Below are 15,649 nucleotides of genomic sequence, written 5' to 3'. Positions count from 1 at the left end.
ACCCATGGTCTGACACACAAACACACACACAAGTAAACGAACAAATGCATGTACTGTGTGCACACGCAGCTACCTTCTTATGGTAGGTTATGAACACACGTAGCCTCGGCCACAAACACACACACTCGCAGGCGCAGACAAACATGTGACTGCTGAGGTTAAAGTTTATTGATCTGATTAAATTTATTTGATTAAATCTGTGATTTATGGATTCATTTTAGCTTCTGAGTGCTTGAGGACACAGACACAAACGCACAAACACACACACACACAGATATAAATAAGACAGACAAACACACCCCATGTCTGTGTGTGTGTGTGTGTGTGTGTGTGCGTGTGTGCGTCCTCTCCGTCATCAGGTTCTCCCCTGAGGGAACGGTTCCTGGAGAACCCTCCCACGGGACCAGCGGCCAGAGACTTTTATTTTTGAAACAGAAACTTCTTCCTGACAGGAAGTGATGTCACAGCGTCTTTTCTCGTCCCTAGTACTCAGAGGGACTCATGCTACGATATGTCGTATTCCTGATCCCCGATCTCGTCAACAGTCCATGGCTCTAATTGGTCCAGACCTTCCTGGTAATCTGACCTCCACCTGTGGTTCCAACCATGACCACCATGGGGAGCATTCACGATCACAGTCACGATAATCTAGATTGAATGTGAGTCATGTCACACTGATGCGTTAACCTGTAATCAGGATCATGTTACCATCATCTGGGCATAATCTGGATATGATATCCCTTTAATCTGGATGATTTATGAGTCTGTATGGGGTCTCCATCACCTGGACAGCGCCACTCTCATCTGTCATTGATGTTGGTGTAATCTGGATTTAATCTGGATGATTTTATGACAATGTTGATGGCGCCACTTTAACCTGGATGACATCCCCTTAATCTGGATTTGATCTGGATGATGTCACATTCATCTACATGATTGAGCTTTTAACCAACTTTAATCTGAAAGATGTCAGCATCATCTGAAAAAATCTAGATAATGCCATGTAGATTTAGATGATTGAATCTTTAATCTGGATGATTTGTCCTTCATCTGCTAAAAGGAGACAGTTCCTTCCTGGTAGAACTTCACAAAGTTCCCTGTGGAACCCTAAACATTGGTGGTTGGAGTCCATCTGTCAGCAGTGGCCAGGTTGGAAGCTCCTGGAGTCACATGACCGCAATAATGGCGCCGAGGCCCGGTCTTTTCCCGACCTCCTGAGCTCCTCCTTCTGCTGCCTTGGACTCCATCGGCTGGGGGAGGGTCCACCTCTGGACACACACACACAGATACACAGACACAGACACACACAACATACAACACACACACACACACACAGCACAGGAAGTAACACAACTATTCATTCGTTCATTCACATCTCGAACAGATACTCAGCCATTCACCCTCACAAACAATTATTATCATTATTACTATAATTATTATTATTACTATTATTATTATTATCATTATAATGTTGTTTATATTATTGATGCTGATGATGATACCACACCCCCGATGAGTGAGTGAATCCATGAATGAGAGGGTGTGCAGCCTGGGGGGGGGTCACAGGCGACGCCGGCCCTTTAAGAGCTGGGTTTGTCTGATTGGCCTGGTGTGTGTGTGTGTGTATGTATATGTGTGTGTGTGTGTGTGTGTGTGAGGGTCTGGACCACCCTCTCCCTCTCTCTCTCTCTCTCTGTCTCTCACACACTCTCTCTCAAACACACACACACGGGCACACACACTCCGTGCAAGGATGAGTGCGGAGGTGGCGGCGGTGGCGGCGGAGGGCAGCAGCCGCTCGGCGGCCAAGAGGCACAAGAGTGTCCGCAAGAACTCCAGGAGAATCTTCTCATCCTTCCAGGACCCCCGGCACAGGTGGGTCACCTGGGGGGGGGGGGGGGGGTCACTGATTCAATCATTGATTGATCACTGATCAATCAATCACTGATTACCAATCAGTGATTGGTAATCAGTCAGTGTTTGATTTACAGCTGGGAAATAATCCGTTGGAGTTTATGTTGAAGTAGAAGGAAGTGTGTTTCTGTGTGTGTGTGTGTGTGTGTGTGTGTGTGTGTGTTAGTGCAGTGCGTGTGAGCATAAGTTGTATGTTTGAGTATAGGGTGTGTGTGTGTGTGTGTGTGGGGCCGCGACACAACACTCACACACACTGCAGTGACACACACCCACATGACATTCACACCGACACACAAACTGCTATGATACACACACAATCCACTCACCACCTATGCTCACACACACTGTACAGACATACACACTTGACACCCACTCACACCTTCAACTGACATAACCTGTACTGAGACAAACCCTACATTGAAACACACACCATGCACTCACACACACCATCCAGTTTCACACACACACCACACATCATCCATCGACACACACCCTACACGCACACATACCGCAATGAAACACATCGTCACAACCTGCACTCACACACCCTATTCTCTCTTTCTCACACACATTCACACACACACCCGACACCGTCACATACACACCATCCACTAACACACTCTGCACTGGCACCACACACACACACACACACGCACACACACACACACACACGCACACACGCGTTTGAGGGGGGTTCTGGAAGGGGCTCCAGGGACCCAGGCACCCCCCCCCCCGAAGACCCCTGTGACGATGTGTGTGTGTGTGTGTGTGTGTGGGATATCACGCAGCAGCTCGGACGATGAGGACAAGGATGAAGAGCGCGTGGACAGTAACGACCCTGAGGAGATGTTCCAGAACATCCAGTATCAGAAGGAGATCATCGCCAACATCCGCACCCGGCCCTGGCCAATGAGACGCAAGCTTAAGGTCCTCAAGTAGGTCCACTTCCTGTCTGGGCTGGGGAGGGAGGTGGGGTGATAATAGCTATGTAATAAGCCCTTAACAAAGCCCAAGTTGAGAAATACTCAGTGTTCTAACTATTTTGGAATAACCTGTTGTAATAACCTGGTAATAAGTACCTGGTAATTATTTCCTAGTGTAATAACTCTGTAATAAGTACTTTACAAATTTCCTCATGAAATGCAATGTTATAAATATGTAGTGTAAAATTAAGTTCAGTAATTATTGTGTGAGTCTAATAATTATAAAATGGATTCTTTACAAATATTATAACCATGTAATAAGCACTTTACATATTATATTCTGGTGTCATAACATTGTAATACGTACTCTTCAAATACCAAGTGTAATAACTACATTATAAGTACTTTACAAATACCTGCTGTGATTATTTCAAATTGAGTCCTTTTCAAATACCTACTGTATAATTAACTGGTGTGATAACAAACTAATAAAAACTTCACAAATACCTTGTGTCATAATTTCAAAATAAGTACTTAAGTATACATGTAAATAAATAAGTATAAATTCCTGGTGTAATAACTATATACAAGGTACTTCACAAATATGTAGTGTATTAAGTATGTAATAAATACCCCTTGTATAATTAGTGCAAATTCCATGTAATAAGTGCATTAAAAATACCTGGTGTAGTTACCATATAATAATACAAATTCTGGCTGATAACCATCCGATAAGTACTATACAAACACATAATTAGTAACAATATAATAATTACATTGATAATTACAAATACCTATTGTAATAACTGTGTAATAAAAACCCAGTGTGTTAAAAACAGTAAGTGTGTAATAAATAGGTTACAAACTCCAAACAGAAAGCCTCTGGTTCTTTTGGGGGTTCAGGAGTTGAGGATCTTCTCTGTGGATTCAGAGAGCTTCCCCTGTCCCTGCAGGCGAGCGAGGGGGCCCGTGTGTGTGTGTGTGTGTGTGTGGGGGGGTTGTTGTAATAACACGGTAATAATGGGTTGCCGGCGAAGATGAAGACGAAGAGGTGGAAGTGCTGAGTCGCGTCTTTACGGCCCGTTTGTTATCGGTGCTCGCGTTTTACTGCCTTCAACAGGCGCGAGATGCAGCTCCACGCTTTACTGCCCTTCATCTGCGCCTAGACTCGCACCATTACCCCCCCACCCCCCCCCCAAAAAGCTCCCCGCCACCCCCCTACCACTGCTGATTAGACACGTGTCATCAGGTGGAGCTCATTAATCAATACCATGCTTCATTTACACCCGCGCCTGTTTCCTCTGCAACTTCCTGTGTTTAAAGTGTGGGATAACTAGGCACCCAATAAGCACCCAATGTAAACATTTACTACGGTAATAACTATGTAATAAGCAACCGGTGTGTACTTCACAAATACCAAGATAATTACCTGTCTTATAATTACCTGGCTTAATAACTGTGTAATAAGCATTTTACAATCACCAAGTGGAATAGCTATGTAATGAGTACTTGCCAAACACCTGGTGTAATAAATGTGTAATAAGTGTGTTATAATCACCGAGTGTAATAACTATGTATTAATCCTGGGGCCCATTTTGAATCCTTTCTTCCTCCTCCACCTTCTCCTCAGCTCCTCCTTATCTGCAGCTCGCTCCTCTCAGGCCCATGTTTCTAGAATATCCCTGATCAGGGTTTATCAGAGATTACCTGTGATTATTGGAGAATTACCTGGGATTTGGGGGTATTATCAGGGATTACCGGGCGTTTTGGGGGGTTTATGGTGGGTAATTTGAAATATTTGGGGTTTATTGGGGTTTTATCAGGGATTATTGATTTTTTGGGGGGAATGATCAGGGATAATTGGATGTTATTGGGGATCATCGGGGATTATCAGGGATTATTGTTCAATTTGGGTTCCTTTGGTATTCCAGCTCCCCTCCCGCCCTTTAACCCTCCTTCCCCCTCCACCCCCGCCTCAGCCCAGCTGGTTTATCTTAATGGGTCCAGTCAGATGTGGTTGGTTTTATGGCAAGGGGGGTCCATAAACCACAGCGACGGCCCTAAAGAGTCTGTGTTTAACACATACACACACCTGACACACACACACACTCACGTCGATCCGTTTAACAGCAACAGAGGAGCTCGTCGTCGTTGTCCTCCTCCTCCTCCTCTATTGATCAGTATTGATTGATGATCGGTCTTTGAATGTGCTCTTTTTATTTCCTCCACATCTTTTATCTCCACCTGCCGGCCCCCCGAGCCTCAGATGTCCCGATGTCCCTGAAGGCACCTTGTGCCACTTCATTACTACATAGTAATAAACGTGTATCAGCTGCCGTGCTACACCACGGCTTTATTTACGGTGTATGTGTGTGTACGTGTGTGTGTGTGTGTGTGTGTGCTTGTCTCCAGGCAGGCACGGGAGATCGTCCTGAAGTACGAAGGCCGACTGACCAGGACCAGGGGCTACCAGACGGCTGGAGCAGACGTGAGTTCATCTGCTCACATGTTCAGATGAGGTGAAGATGAGGATGATGCTGGAGGAGGCGGGCAGATGAAGGATCAGCAACTGGAACGTGGAGCAGATCTCCTTATCTGTGTGTGTGTGTGTGTTTGTGTGTGTGTGTGTGTTGGCCCGGTTTAATTACTGCTTGGTCCCATTAGAATAAATGGAGTGTCAGTGATCAACATGAATTATTAATCTAGCAATAGCCTCAGTCCACGGCTGATATATATGTGTGTGTGTGTGTGTTTTTATGGAAATGGTTGTGGAAGTGTGTATATGTGTGTGAGAGAGAAAAACGTTTAGGTGTGTATCTAAATAGTATGTGTGTACATACTATTCTAGAGAAGAATCTTCTCCCCTTTTTCTTTTGGGAGCAGCTCCAGAACCAAAATGCAGGGAAAACATCCATGGATTCAGTGTGTCACACACACACACACACACACACATTTTTCAGACACGCACACAAATACATCCGCTGTCGGTGGTTGTCAATCTATGTCAATAGTTTTAATCTGTGTGTATGTGTGTGTGTGTCCTGCAGCTGCTGAAGAAGCTGTCTCGCTTGCTCTACAATATGCTGGTGGTCTTCATCCCCTGGGAAGTCCGAATCAAGAAGATCGAGAGTGAGCTGGTCTCTGAAGGTCTGCTAGATCAGTGGGCTAAGGATCTCCTGTCCCTGGATCTCCTCTGATGTTCTCCTGGTCCCCCCCCCCCCGCTCAGACCTCCTTCAGCGGGTGGATCCGGATGAGGAGAACACAGGAGAACCTTCAGCTGTCCCAGGTCACCTGGACAGCTGATCAGTCTGCGATCTAGATGGTTTGATGGCAAAGATGGGAGGAGCTCCAGTCTGATGGTGTATGTGTGTGTGTGTGTGTGTGTGTGTGTGTGTGTACTGAAGGTCACTTCGGGTCAGGTGTGGCCTCCTACTTCATCTTCCTCCGCTGGCTTTTTGGGATCAACATCGTCCTCACCATAATGACAGGGGCCTTCATCGTCCTGCCCGAGGTCCCGGCATCTTCCCATGGCAACCGGCCTCCGCCATTGTGATTTTCTGATTGTGTGCATGTGTGTGTGTGTGTGTGTGCATGTGTGTGTGTGTGTCCAGCTGCTGGCAGGAGCTCCATTCGGGACCACCAGGAGCAAGACCATCCCCAAAGAGCACCTGTCCTCAGCCCAGGACCTGGACACCATCTGGTCTCTGGGGGTGAGGAGGCCCTACACACACACACACACAGATGACGCCATTTTGTGTGTATATGTTTATTTGTGTGTGTATATGTGTGTGTGTGCAGGGCTATCTGCAATACTCAGTGTTGTTCTACGGGTACTATGGTCGGGTCAGGAAGATCGGCAGTGCCGGGTATCGCCTCCCTTTGGCCTACTTCCTGGTCGGGATGGCTGTCTTTGCCTATAGCTTCATCATCCTGCTGCGCAAGTAGGCTCACAACTTCACCTCCTCAACCCTTCACTCGACCCCAGACAGACTAGATCAGGGGTTTCAAACTCATTTTAGTCCAAGGGATACATACAGCCTAATTTGATGTCAAGAGGGCCGGACCAGTAAAATCATTACCTAGAAGTAACACCAAGTCCAAATTTCCCTTGGTTTTAGTGTAAAGGAGGTAAACAGGTATATTATAAAAATCTTTATATGTAATGAACTTTTCCTCAAAAAAATGCATGATGAATTAATATTAAAAATGAACAGTAAAAAAAAAAAAAAAAAATCATGAAATTACACCCTAAAAATATTGTCGAGTTAAAAGAAGAGATCTTGTCACTGTGGGAAAATTTGGCACAGAGAAATTGCACAAGAGGAGATATATTGTTTAAAAGGCTAATGGTGGCTATTCTGGTTATTAAATCAATCTTTTAAATTTTGCAAGTTTTTTTGTTTTTTTTTTTGTGTTTTTTTTAATCAAAATAAGAAAAGAAAAGATAGTTTCAACAATGTCACTTGACATTTTTTCATCAAAAAAATCATTTTGTTTTCAAATTTTGAAGCAAAAAACACATTGCATGTTACCTTGTCATTTTTTCCTTGCAGGTTTTTTTTTCTAAAACCACTGTATAAAACCCCAGATGCATGTGAGAAAAAAATGACCGAACCGCACTAACACAAAGATTTGATTTCAGGCGGGGGGGGGGGCACAAAATACTTTTCCGAAGGTCTGGGACCCCTGGACTACATCGTAGTACACAAGAAATACATGTATAAACCCATGAGTGATACACGATTAAAAGTTGGAGTAATACATGAGTAATACACCCGTTACAAAGAGTAATACACACAGTAATATTTGAGCAACACGAATAATACATGTGAGTAAAAGATGAGTAATACATGAGTAACACATGAGTATTACATAGAATAATATGTAACACGAGTACTATGGGAGAAACAGATAATACATTTATAATAATACACGAGTTATAGATGAGTAACACTTTAGTCATAGAATATTTGAGTAATAGAAAAGTACCGTATGAGTAATAGACGCGTAATCCATGAGTACCAGATGAGGTATAGATAAGTTACACAACGGTAACACAAGAGTAATACATGCACAGAATAGTACATGAGTAATGGATGAGTCATTCATTGAATATCTGAGTAATACATCAGTTTTTCAATGAGTAACAGATGAGTAATAGATGACACTTGAGTAATACATGAGTAATACACGGCATAGCTCATGAGTAATATATGAACAGATGAGCTATAGTAACATGATGAGTAACATGACCTATCAATGAGTAAAAGATGAGTAATAGATGAATTATAGATGATTCATAGACGAATGACAGATGAGTTATAGATCAGTTATAGATGAGTAACAGATGAGCGCTAGATGAGCACTACCCATTGATTGTTGATTCTCAAAGTGACTTCCTGCCAGTTCCTCCTTGGTGTCCCACCATCCAGTGGTGTGGCTGAGGTACTGCAGGGGTGGAACCCGCCAGATTCTGGTCCAGCTGAAGAACGCTTCCGTGTTCCGTCAGAATGGCCAAGAACTCCCGTCTGAGTCTGGCCAGTGCTTCGGACGAGAACTTTACCTTCTGCTGGAGGGTCTTCTGCGCCTGGGACTACCTCATTGGGAACCCCGAGGCCGCCGAGAGCAAGGGAGCCGCCATCGTCAACAACATCCGGGTCAGAAACCGGGGAGGGGGGGGACCTGGACCAGGACCACGCCCATCATTTATGGCTGACCTTTCAGAAAGATCAGCATGTATTTCATACTGAAGATGTGTGTGTGTGTGTGTGTGTGTGTGTGCAGGAGGCCATTGTGGAGGAGCAGGAGAAGAAAAAGGACACCAGTCTGTGAGTCTGTCTTTGCATGTTAATGCGTGCATAACGTGTTAATAACTCGTTAATAACTCAGTTACAACATTAATGATGCTGCAATAATAAGTTAATAGAATGTGTGTGTGTGTGTGTGTGTGTCAGGGCGGTGCTGGTCAGCCTGCGTCTCCTGGCCAACCTCCTGGTCCTCATGTCTCTGGCCGGCAGCATCTACATCATCTACTTCGTGGTTGACCGCTCCCAGAGGCTGGAGCAGGAGAAGCCTGAGCTGACGCTGTGGGAGAAGAACGAGGTTCTCCTCCTCTGGTTCCACCATTCAAGCAGGAGCTGCTCTGAGAACTTAGATCTACCACCTAGAATGTAGATTGGTTGATGCAGTACCTGAGTGCTGCAATACCTGTATGCCACAGAAGCTGGGTGCTGTAGTACCCAGATACTGTAGTACCTGGATGCTGCAGTACCTGGATGCTGCAGTACCTGGGTGTTGTAGTATCCAGATACTATAGTACCTGGATGCTGCAGTACCTTCATGCTGCAGTACTCTGACTGACCCTTGTCTTGCTGCCCCCTGCAGGTGAGCGTGGTGGTGTCACTGATCACGATGATCGCTCCATCAGCCTTCGAGCTCGTGGCTCAGCTGGAGATGTACCACCCCCGCACCTCGCTCAGGTTCCAGCTGGCCAGGTACTGCCTCATAGTACCCCGGAGTACTACCTTGCAGTACACTTGAACTCTGCCTCAATACTTCATATTCCCAAATATATGATGGTGTGTGCTTTTCTGCATGTTTCCCCTTAGGGTTCTGGTTCTGTATCTGGGGAACCTCTACAGCCTCATCATCGCCCTGCTGGACAAAGTCAACAGTATGAGTTCTGCGGTGAGAACAATTTATCCATCGTTCATTTATTAATCATCTATTCGCTCTGTCATTGGGATTTATTAATGATTCATTAATACATTCAACCATTCATAATAGCTTATTAATGGGTATTTAGTCCCTAAGCATACCTTTGGGGCAGGGATTAGATGTACATCCTGGTGACAGGATGAAAGGGGGTTCTTTTCTAGAGGTTCCTCACAGGTTCTCTGAGGAACCCTTGGGTGTCAGAGGTTCTCCAAGAGAAGCCTTGATCCAGGTCCCGGTCCCCGCAGGTTCCATCCAGTCCAGGTAACTGGTCCGAGTCCAGTTCTTTCCTGGCCACCATCTCGCAGCCTGGCGCCGACGGTCCATCCACCCTGGTGTCAGACACCTCTGTATCCCAGCGCAACGTCACCACGGCAACCTTCACCACTGTGCTGGAGCTTGGTGTGAGGGCTGCCTTCAACCAGACGGCGCTGTTTGAGAAGAACACAAGGAACCAGCAGGACCAGTGCTGGGAGACCTACGTGGGCCAGGTTCGATCCACCAGAAACACACTGGAACCTTCTGGGAAGACTGACTGGCCATGGAGCTTCTAATAATCATTGTGTGTGTGTGTGTGTGTGTGTGTGTGTCTCCAGGAGATGCTTAAGCTGTCCATCATAGACATGATCTTCACCGTGGCCAGTATCCTCCTCATTGACTTCATCCGCGGCCTGGTGGTCCGCTACCTCAGCGACTGCTGCTGCTGGGACCTGGAGAGCAAGTTTGTATGTCCCCATGTGAAATCCCAGTTCCCCAGACAACCTTAAAGAACCCACATGATGATAAACAAGCAGATTGTGTGGCCAATTTAGGAACCTCCAACTCCTCCTTCTGACACCCCTTCACTTCTCTTTCTCCTTCAGAGGATCTGGCACTGCAGGAACCTCGTTCTCCTTCTCCTTCTCCTTCTCCTTCAAGGGATGTGATCACTGTTGGAACCTCCCACTCCTTCTTTATTCCACCGTTTCCTTCCCAGGATTTGGGCACTATAGTAACCTCCTAATCCACCTCCTTCTCCTCCTCCTACCTTTTCTCCTTCAGAAGATCTGGCCCTTGTAGGAATCCTCTTCTCCTCCTCCTTCTCCTTCCACGGATTTTGTTACTATAGGAACCTACTTCATCTCCTTCTCCTCCTTCTTCTCATTCAGAGGATCTGGGCACCATAGGAACTTCCAAGTCCTTCTCCATCTCCATCATCCCTCCTTCTCTTTGCCTGGATGTTTTCACTGGAGGAGCCTCCTTCTCCGCTTCCCACACCTCCCTCTTCTTTAGACCTCTTTCATCCCTTCTTCACCTCCATTGGGTTTATTTAAGTGAAGGAAGTTGGGAGTTAACAGGAAATAAAACATTCTACCTCCTCCTCCTTCTCCTGCAGCCTGAATATGGAGAGTTCAAGATAGCAGAGAACGTCCTGCATCTGATCTACAACCAGGGGATGATCTGGTGAGACGCCTCCCTCTTCCACATTTCCTGTAGTTTTCCCCAACACTTCCTGTAGTCCATCTTCATGTCCATGGGTGGAACCATTCTGCTGGGAAGGGGGGGGATACTAATGGGGTTCTCCATTTACAGGGAGGACTGATCGTATTCTATCCTGGTAAAAAAATTCCAATTATTAAAATCAATTATATAAAGTATTGATCATTATTATTATTATTACTACAGCGATTACCTATTAATGTATTATTAATTGATAATTGATTGATGTTTAATGTAACACCTATTGACGCTGTAGCTTGCTCCTGACCGCTGGTTGGATCCAGGAATGTCCTTCTCCATGTGTGTGTGTGTGTGTGTGTGTGTGTGTGTGCGTGCAAATGATTCATAGATAATGGCATGCCAGGCCTCCGTGACCTCTTACCTTGTGGAACATGTAAAAAAAATCCAATTATTAAAATCAATTATATAAAGTATTGATCATTATTATTATTATTACTACAACGATTACCTATTAATGTATTATTAGTTGATAATTGATTGATGTTTAATGTAACACCTATTGACGCTGTAGCTTGCTCCTGACCGCTGGTTGGATCCAGGAATGTCCTTCTCCGCGTGTGTGTCTGTGTGTGTGTGTGTGTGTGTGTGTGTGTGTGTGTGTGTGTGTGTGTGTGTGTGTGTGTGTGTGCGTGCAAATGATTCATAGATAATGGCATGCCAGGCCTCCGTGACCTCTTACCTTGTGGAACATGTAAAAAAAATCCAATTATTAAAATCAATTATATAAAGTATTGATCATTAATATTATTATTACTACAACGATTACCTATTAATGTATTATTAGTTGATAATTGATTGATGTTTAATGTAACACCTATTGACGCTGTAGCTTTCTCCTGACCGCTGGTTGGATCCAGGAATGTCCTTCTCTGCGTGTGTGTCTGTGTGTGTGTGTGTGTGTATGTGCGCGCCAATGATTCATAGATAATGGCATGCCAGGCCTCCGTGACCTCTGACCTTGTGGAACATCTCTGTTCCACCGGAGTCTCAGTCTGCTGCTGCTTCATTTCACCCTGTCACCACGGCAACCAATCACCATCAACCCGAGTGTGTCTGTGTGTGTATCTCTGTGTGTATGTGTCTGCATGTGTGTGTCTTCCCGTGTGTCTATGTGTGTGCGTGTGCCTCGCTGAATGTGTGTATGTATCCATACTTGTGTGTATATGCCTATGCCTATGTGTGTGTTAGGGTTAGGGTTGTGTGTGTGTGTATGTTTCTCTCTGAATGTGTGTGTGTGTGTGTATGTTTCTCTCTGAATGTGTGTCGCCAGGATGGGAGCATTCTTCTCCCCGTGCCTTCCGGCCTTCAACGTGCTGAAGCTCATAGGTCTGATGTACCTGAGGAGCTGGGCAGTGCTCACCTGCAACGTGCCCCACCAGCAGGTCTTCAGGGCTTCCAGGTGGACACACACACACACACACACACACACAGCTGTTCTCCAGAGAGTTTGTGCTGAGATGTTCCTCCTGTTGTCCCTGCAGGTCCAACAACTTCTACCTGGCCATGCTGCTCTTCATGCTCTTCCTCTGCATGCTGCCCACCATCTTTGCCATCGTCAGATACCGGCCCTCGCAGCACTGTGGGCCCTTCAGGTGGGGGAGGGACCTAATCCAGCCTCTCTCATTGGCTGAGGGAGGGAAAGGCATAATCTGGCTCCTCTCATAGGCTCAGAGACCTCTCCATGTCCTCCAATTAAAGACTTACAACTGTGCATGTGTGTGGGTGAGAGGGTAACTGCTGGGATGACTGACATTTTAGCCAAGTCCTGCCCCTCGCCCCACTGTCAGCAGTGCTAGGCTCCGGCCCCTACCCTCTGGAGATGTTTGCTTTGGTGTCCACGGCTGAGGGTCCACTTTGCACTCATCAGTGTGTGTGTGTGTGTGTGTGCGTGTGCTTGCAGTGGCCAGGAGAAGATCTATGACATCATCTCAGAGACGGTGTCCTCCGAGTTCCCGCGCTGGTTCAGCAATGTCATGGGATACATCAGCAGCCCTGTGGTAGTGCTGCCTGCTCTGCTGCTACTTTTGTAAGACACACACACACAGACAGTAGAGAGGGAGAGGGGCACACATCACACACATGTATTACACACCAAAGAGACACACAAACATATGCATATATATAGAGACACACATGCACACATATACACACTGACAAACACACAAACAAACCCCCTGTGTCTATGAATGAGTCACTCACTCCCTTCCCCTTGTGGCTGCAGACAGAAGTGCACATGAACACTGTGTGTGTGTGTGTGTGTGTGTGTGTGTGTGTGTGTGTGTGTGTGTGTGTGTGTGTGTGTGTGTCAGCATGCTGATCTACTACCTGCAGGCTATCGCCCGCTCCCTGAAGTTCACCAACAACCAGCTCAGGATGCAGCTACAAACGGTGGGTCAGCTGACCAGTTAGTTCTCTGATTGGCCGAGAGGGGTGGGACTGGGGCTAAGGAGAGGGTCCACGGGGATCTAGAGGGGATTCATGGGGAGGGGGGGTTGAGGAAGAAAACCTGCTGCAGGACGCTCCTGAGGAGAGAGGGAGGAAAAACTTCACTTCTTTCATTTTCTGTCTATGAAGGAAAGAACAGAAGACAAGAAGAAGGTGATCCAGATGGCAGCAGGTACATCTGTCTATCTGTCCACCTGTCTGTCTGTCTGCCCCCCCTCCCATCCTCATCCTGACCTTTGACCACCTCTCACCCCTGCCAGCGAGGTTGCAGGCCCCTGAGGTGGCAGAGAAGAAGACATTCCACCAGGAGGATGAGGCCACAAGCCAGGAAGCCTCGCTCTGCACCCCATCCCCTCAGAGGAACGGTAGCATTGCTACCTTCCAATCTCTGGCTCGCCGCGGCAACAGCATCCGCACCATCAGCCAATCAGCTTCCAGGGTGGACCTGAGTCGAGGGGGCGGAGCCTCTACCTCTCGGAGCCCCGCCGTGCCCAAACACAGCAGGTCGACATTCTCATTGGCCGCATGACTCTGGTTCTGTTGATGTTCTGCTGATGTTTCAATGTTCTCCACCAGGCCACCGCCTTTCCTTGGGGGTCCCAGCGGGCCGTGCAGGTCCAGGTCTTACCACCATGTGGCGTGCAACCCCCCTGCCCGCCACTTGGACAGCATCCACTCAGACCCGCTGTACAGGAAGACAGTGTGCTCCGTCCACCCGGTGGAGGCGGGGCTCGTCGGCGGGCGCCGTGGACGCCCCGCCCGTTACGTCATTGTCAACGAGCACGAGCAGCACAAGAAGCTGCTGCGCTCAGCCACGCGGGTTCCTCGCCACTTCCTGATGGAGGAGCCCGCCCAGATCCTGGAGCTGTACCCCTGCAACGTCAAGCGCTACGCCGCCACCCGTGGCCCCGCTCATGCCGCCGCCCGCAGCCTGGCCCACACCACCCGCCCGCTTCTCAATGAGGAGGAGGAGAGGAGGTCCTGCCGTAGGACGCCGGCACACCGCCCACACTCGCTGTCTGACCTCCACCGCCCTCCACACTTCTACATCGGCGACCGTGCCGACAAAGACAGCATTCTGGCCCGGGGGCGCTATGGCCCGCCCGAGGAGGACGAGGACGAGGAGGACGAGGAGGAGGACGACGACGACGAAGACGACGAAGAAGACGAGGACGGGGGCAATGGAGTTTGGAAGGAGCCGAAGCCCCATCCCCGCTGGCACGGTGTCGCCAAGTTGCCAGACCAGTTCCTGGTACGGACCAGGCGCCATGCTGGCTCCCCAGGCCGGGGTGGGCCAAAGACCAGGAACAGGGCGGAGCCGCCGCCCACCGAGTCTGACTCTGCCTCACTGGCATCCAGCAGTGACCAGCAGAACAGCAGCACCGACCAGTACATCCAGGTGATCCAGCACAAGGAGCGCTACCTGAAGACCCCGGCCCGACAGACCCGCAGGAAGGCCAGAACCCCCGGGCCCCCAGGGGGAGGTGACCTCTTCTGCTCCAATGTGTGACCTCTGCAGTGATGTCATAAGCAGCTGGTGATGTTATTGGAACTTGTGACATCAGCAGCGCCATGTGACATCATCAGTGCCGTGAGATGTCATACCATATCAGCCCCCCACACTCATACACACACACACTCATGCGCCTTCCTTTTGTTCCTGTGACCCAAGTCCTCATTTAAATAAAATCCCTCCAGCCAGATCCCCCAGTTGCACCATTCCTTCACAATAAAAGCCTTGCATGACACTTTGTTTTCACTGTTCATTCTTTCATGAATTTCCATTTCATAGACTCTCTTCCTTGTATGATGACTTTTAATTTTTCTCATGAATGTCTTGAAGGAAATCCAGCTGATTACAGCTGTATGTAACCATAGGACTGTAAACAAACCAATTATCAGCTGACATACCGGAAGTCCAACGAGCCAATCAGCTTCGAGGGAGGGCGTACGTTTGACTCGGCACTGATTGATCAAAATGTGGGTCGACGTGACGTCATCACAGGGGCGGTGATTGGCGGCGCAAGGAAGCCAATTGGCGCCGCCGGCGGGGACGCCTTCAGAATAAAACCCAAGTGCGGCGGTGGAGAGCGCGCGACATGCCACTACGTGAAGCCGCTGAGTCTGACGCCCCCATCCACGAGCCCCCCGT

At 47.7% G+C, this 15,649-nt stretch overlaps 1 protein-coding gene across 1 annotated transcript; it reads left to right on the top strand.

Annotated features, from left to right (window-relative positions):
* Window positions 1-1,742: 1,742 nt before the first annotated feature.
* On the top strand, window positions 1,743-15,223 carry tmc3 (transmembrane channel like 3). Its single transcript, XM_086153144.1, has 22 exons — window positions 1,743-1,875; window positions 2,706-2,849; window positions 5,250-5,325; window positions 5,885-5,966; window positions 6,243-6,349; window positions 6,450-6,548; window positions 6,637-6,779; window positions 8,348-8,495; window positions 8,623-8,666; window positions 8,793-8,940; window positions 9,223-9,332; window positions 9,447-9,525; window positions 9,801-10,043; window positions 10,149-10,277; window positions 10,928-10,995; window positions 12,323-12,451; window positions 12,534-12,644; window positions 12,953-13,078; window positions 13,362-13,440; window positions 13,627-13,669; window positions 13,758-14,001; window positions 14,074-15,223. Exons 1-22 carry the CDS (start codon window positions 1,754-1,756, stop codon window positions 15,005-15,007), a joined length of 3,408 nt encoding a protein of 1,135 aa, XP_086009270.1. The 5' UTR covers window positions 1,743-1,753; the 3' UTR covers window positions 15,008-15,223.
* The last annotated feature ends 426 nt before the right edge of the window (window positions 15,224-15,649 follow it).

Source organism: Fistularia commersonii, chromosome 9 (genome assembly GCF_037954325.1).
Source record: "Fistularia commersonii isolate RoL2024-O1a breed Wild chromosome 9, RoL_Fcom_v1.0, whole genome shotgun sequence".
NCBI classification, from domain to species: Eukaryota; Metazoa; Chordata; class Actinopteri; order Syngnathiformes; family Fistulariidae; genus Fistularia; species Fistularia commersonii.
Note: the sequence above shows the minus strand (reverse complement) of the source record. Positions and strands in the feature narration are given on the sequence as shown.

Bases quoted from the DNA above. Each gene is read 5' to 3' on its own strand.
- tmc3 (XM_086153144.1), top strand. From the start codon at position 1,754: ATGAGTGCGGAGGTGGCGGCGGTGGCGGCGGAGGGCAGCAGCCGCTCG. The intron at 5,326-5,884 runs GTGAGTTCATCT...TGTGTCCTGCAG, and splicing joins ACCAGACGGCTGGAGCAGAC to CTGCTGAAGAAGCTGTCTCG. The intron at 12,452-12,533 runs GTGGACACACAC...TTGTCCCTGCAG, and splicing joins CAGGTCTTCAGGGCTTCCAG to GTCCAACAACTTCTACCTGG.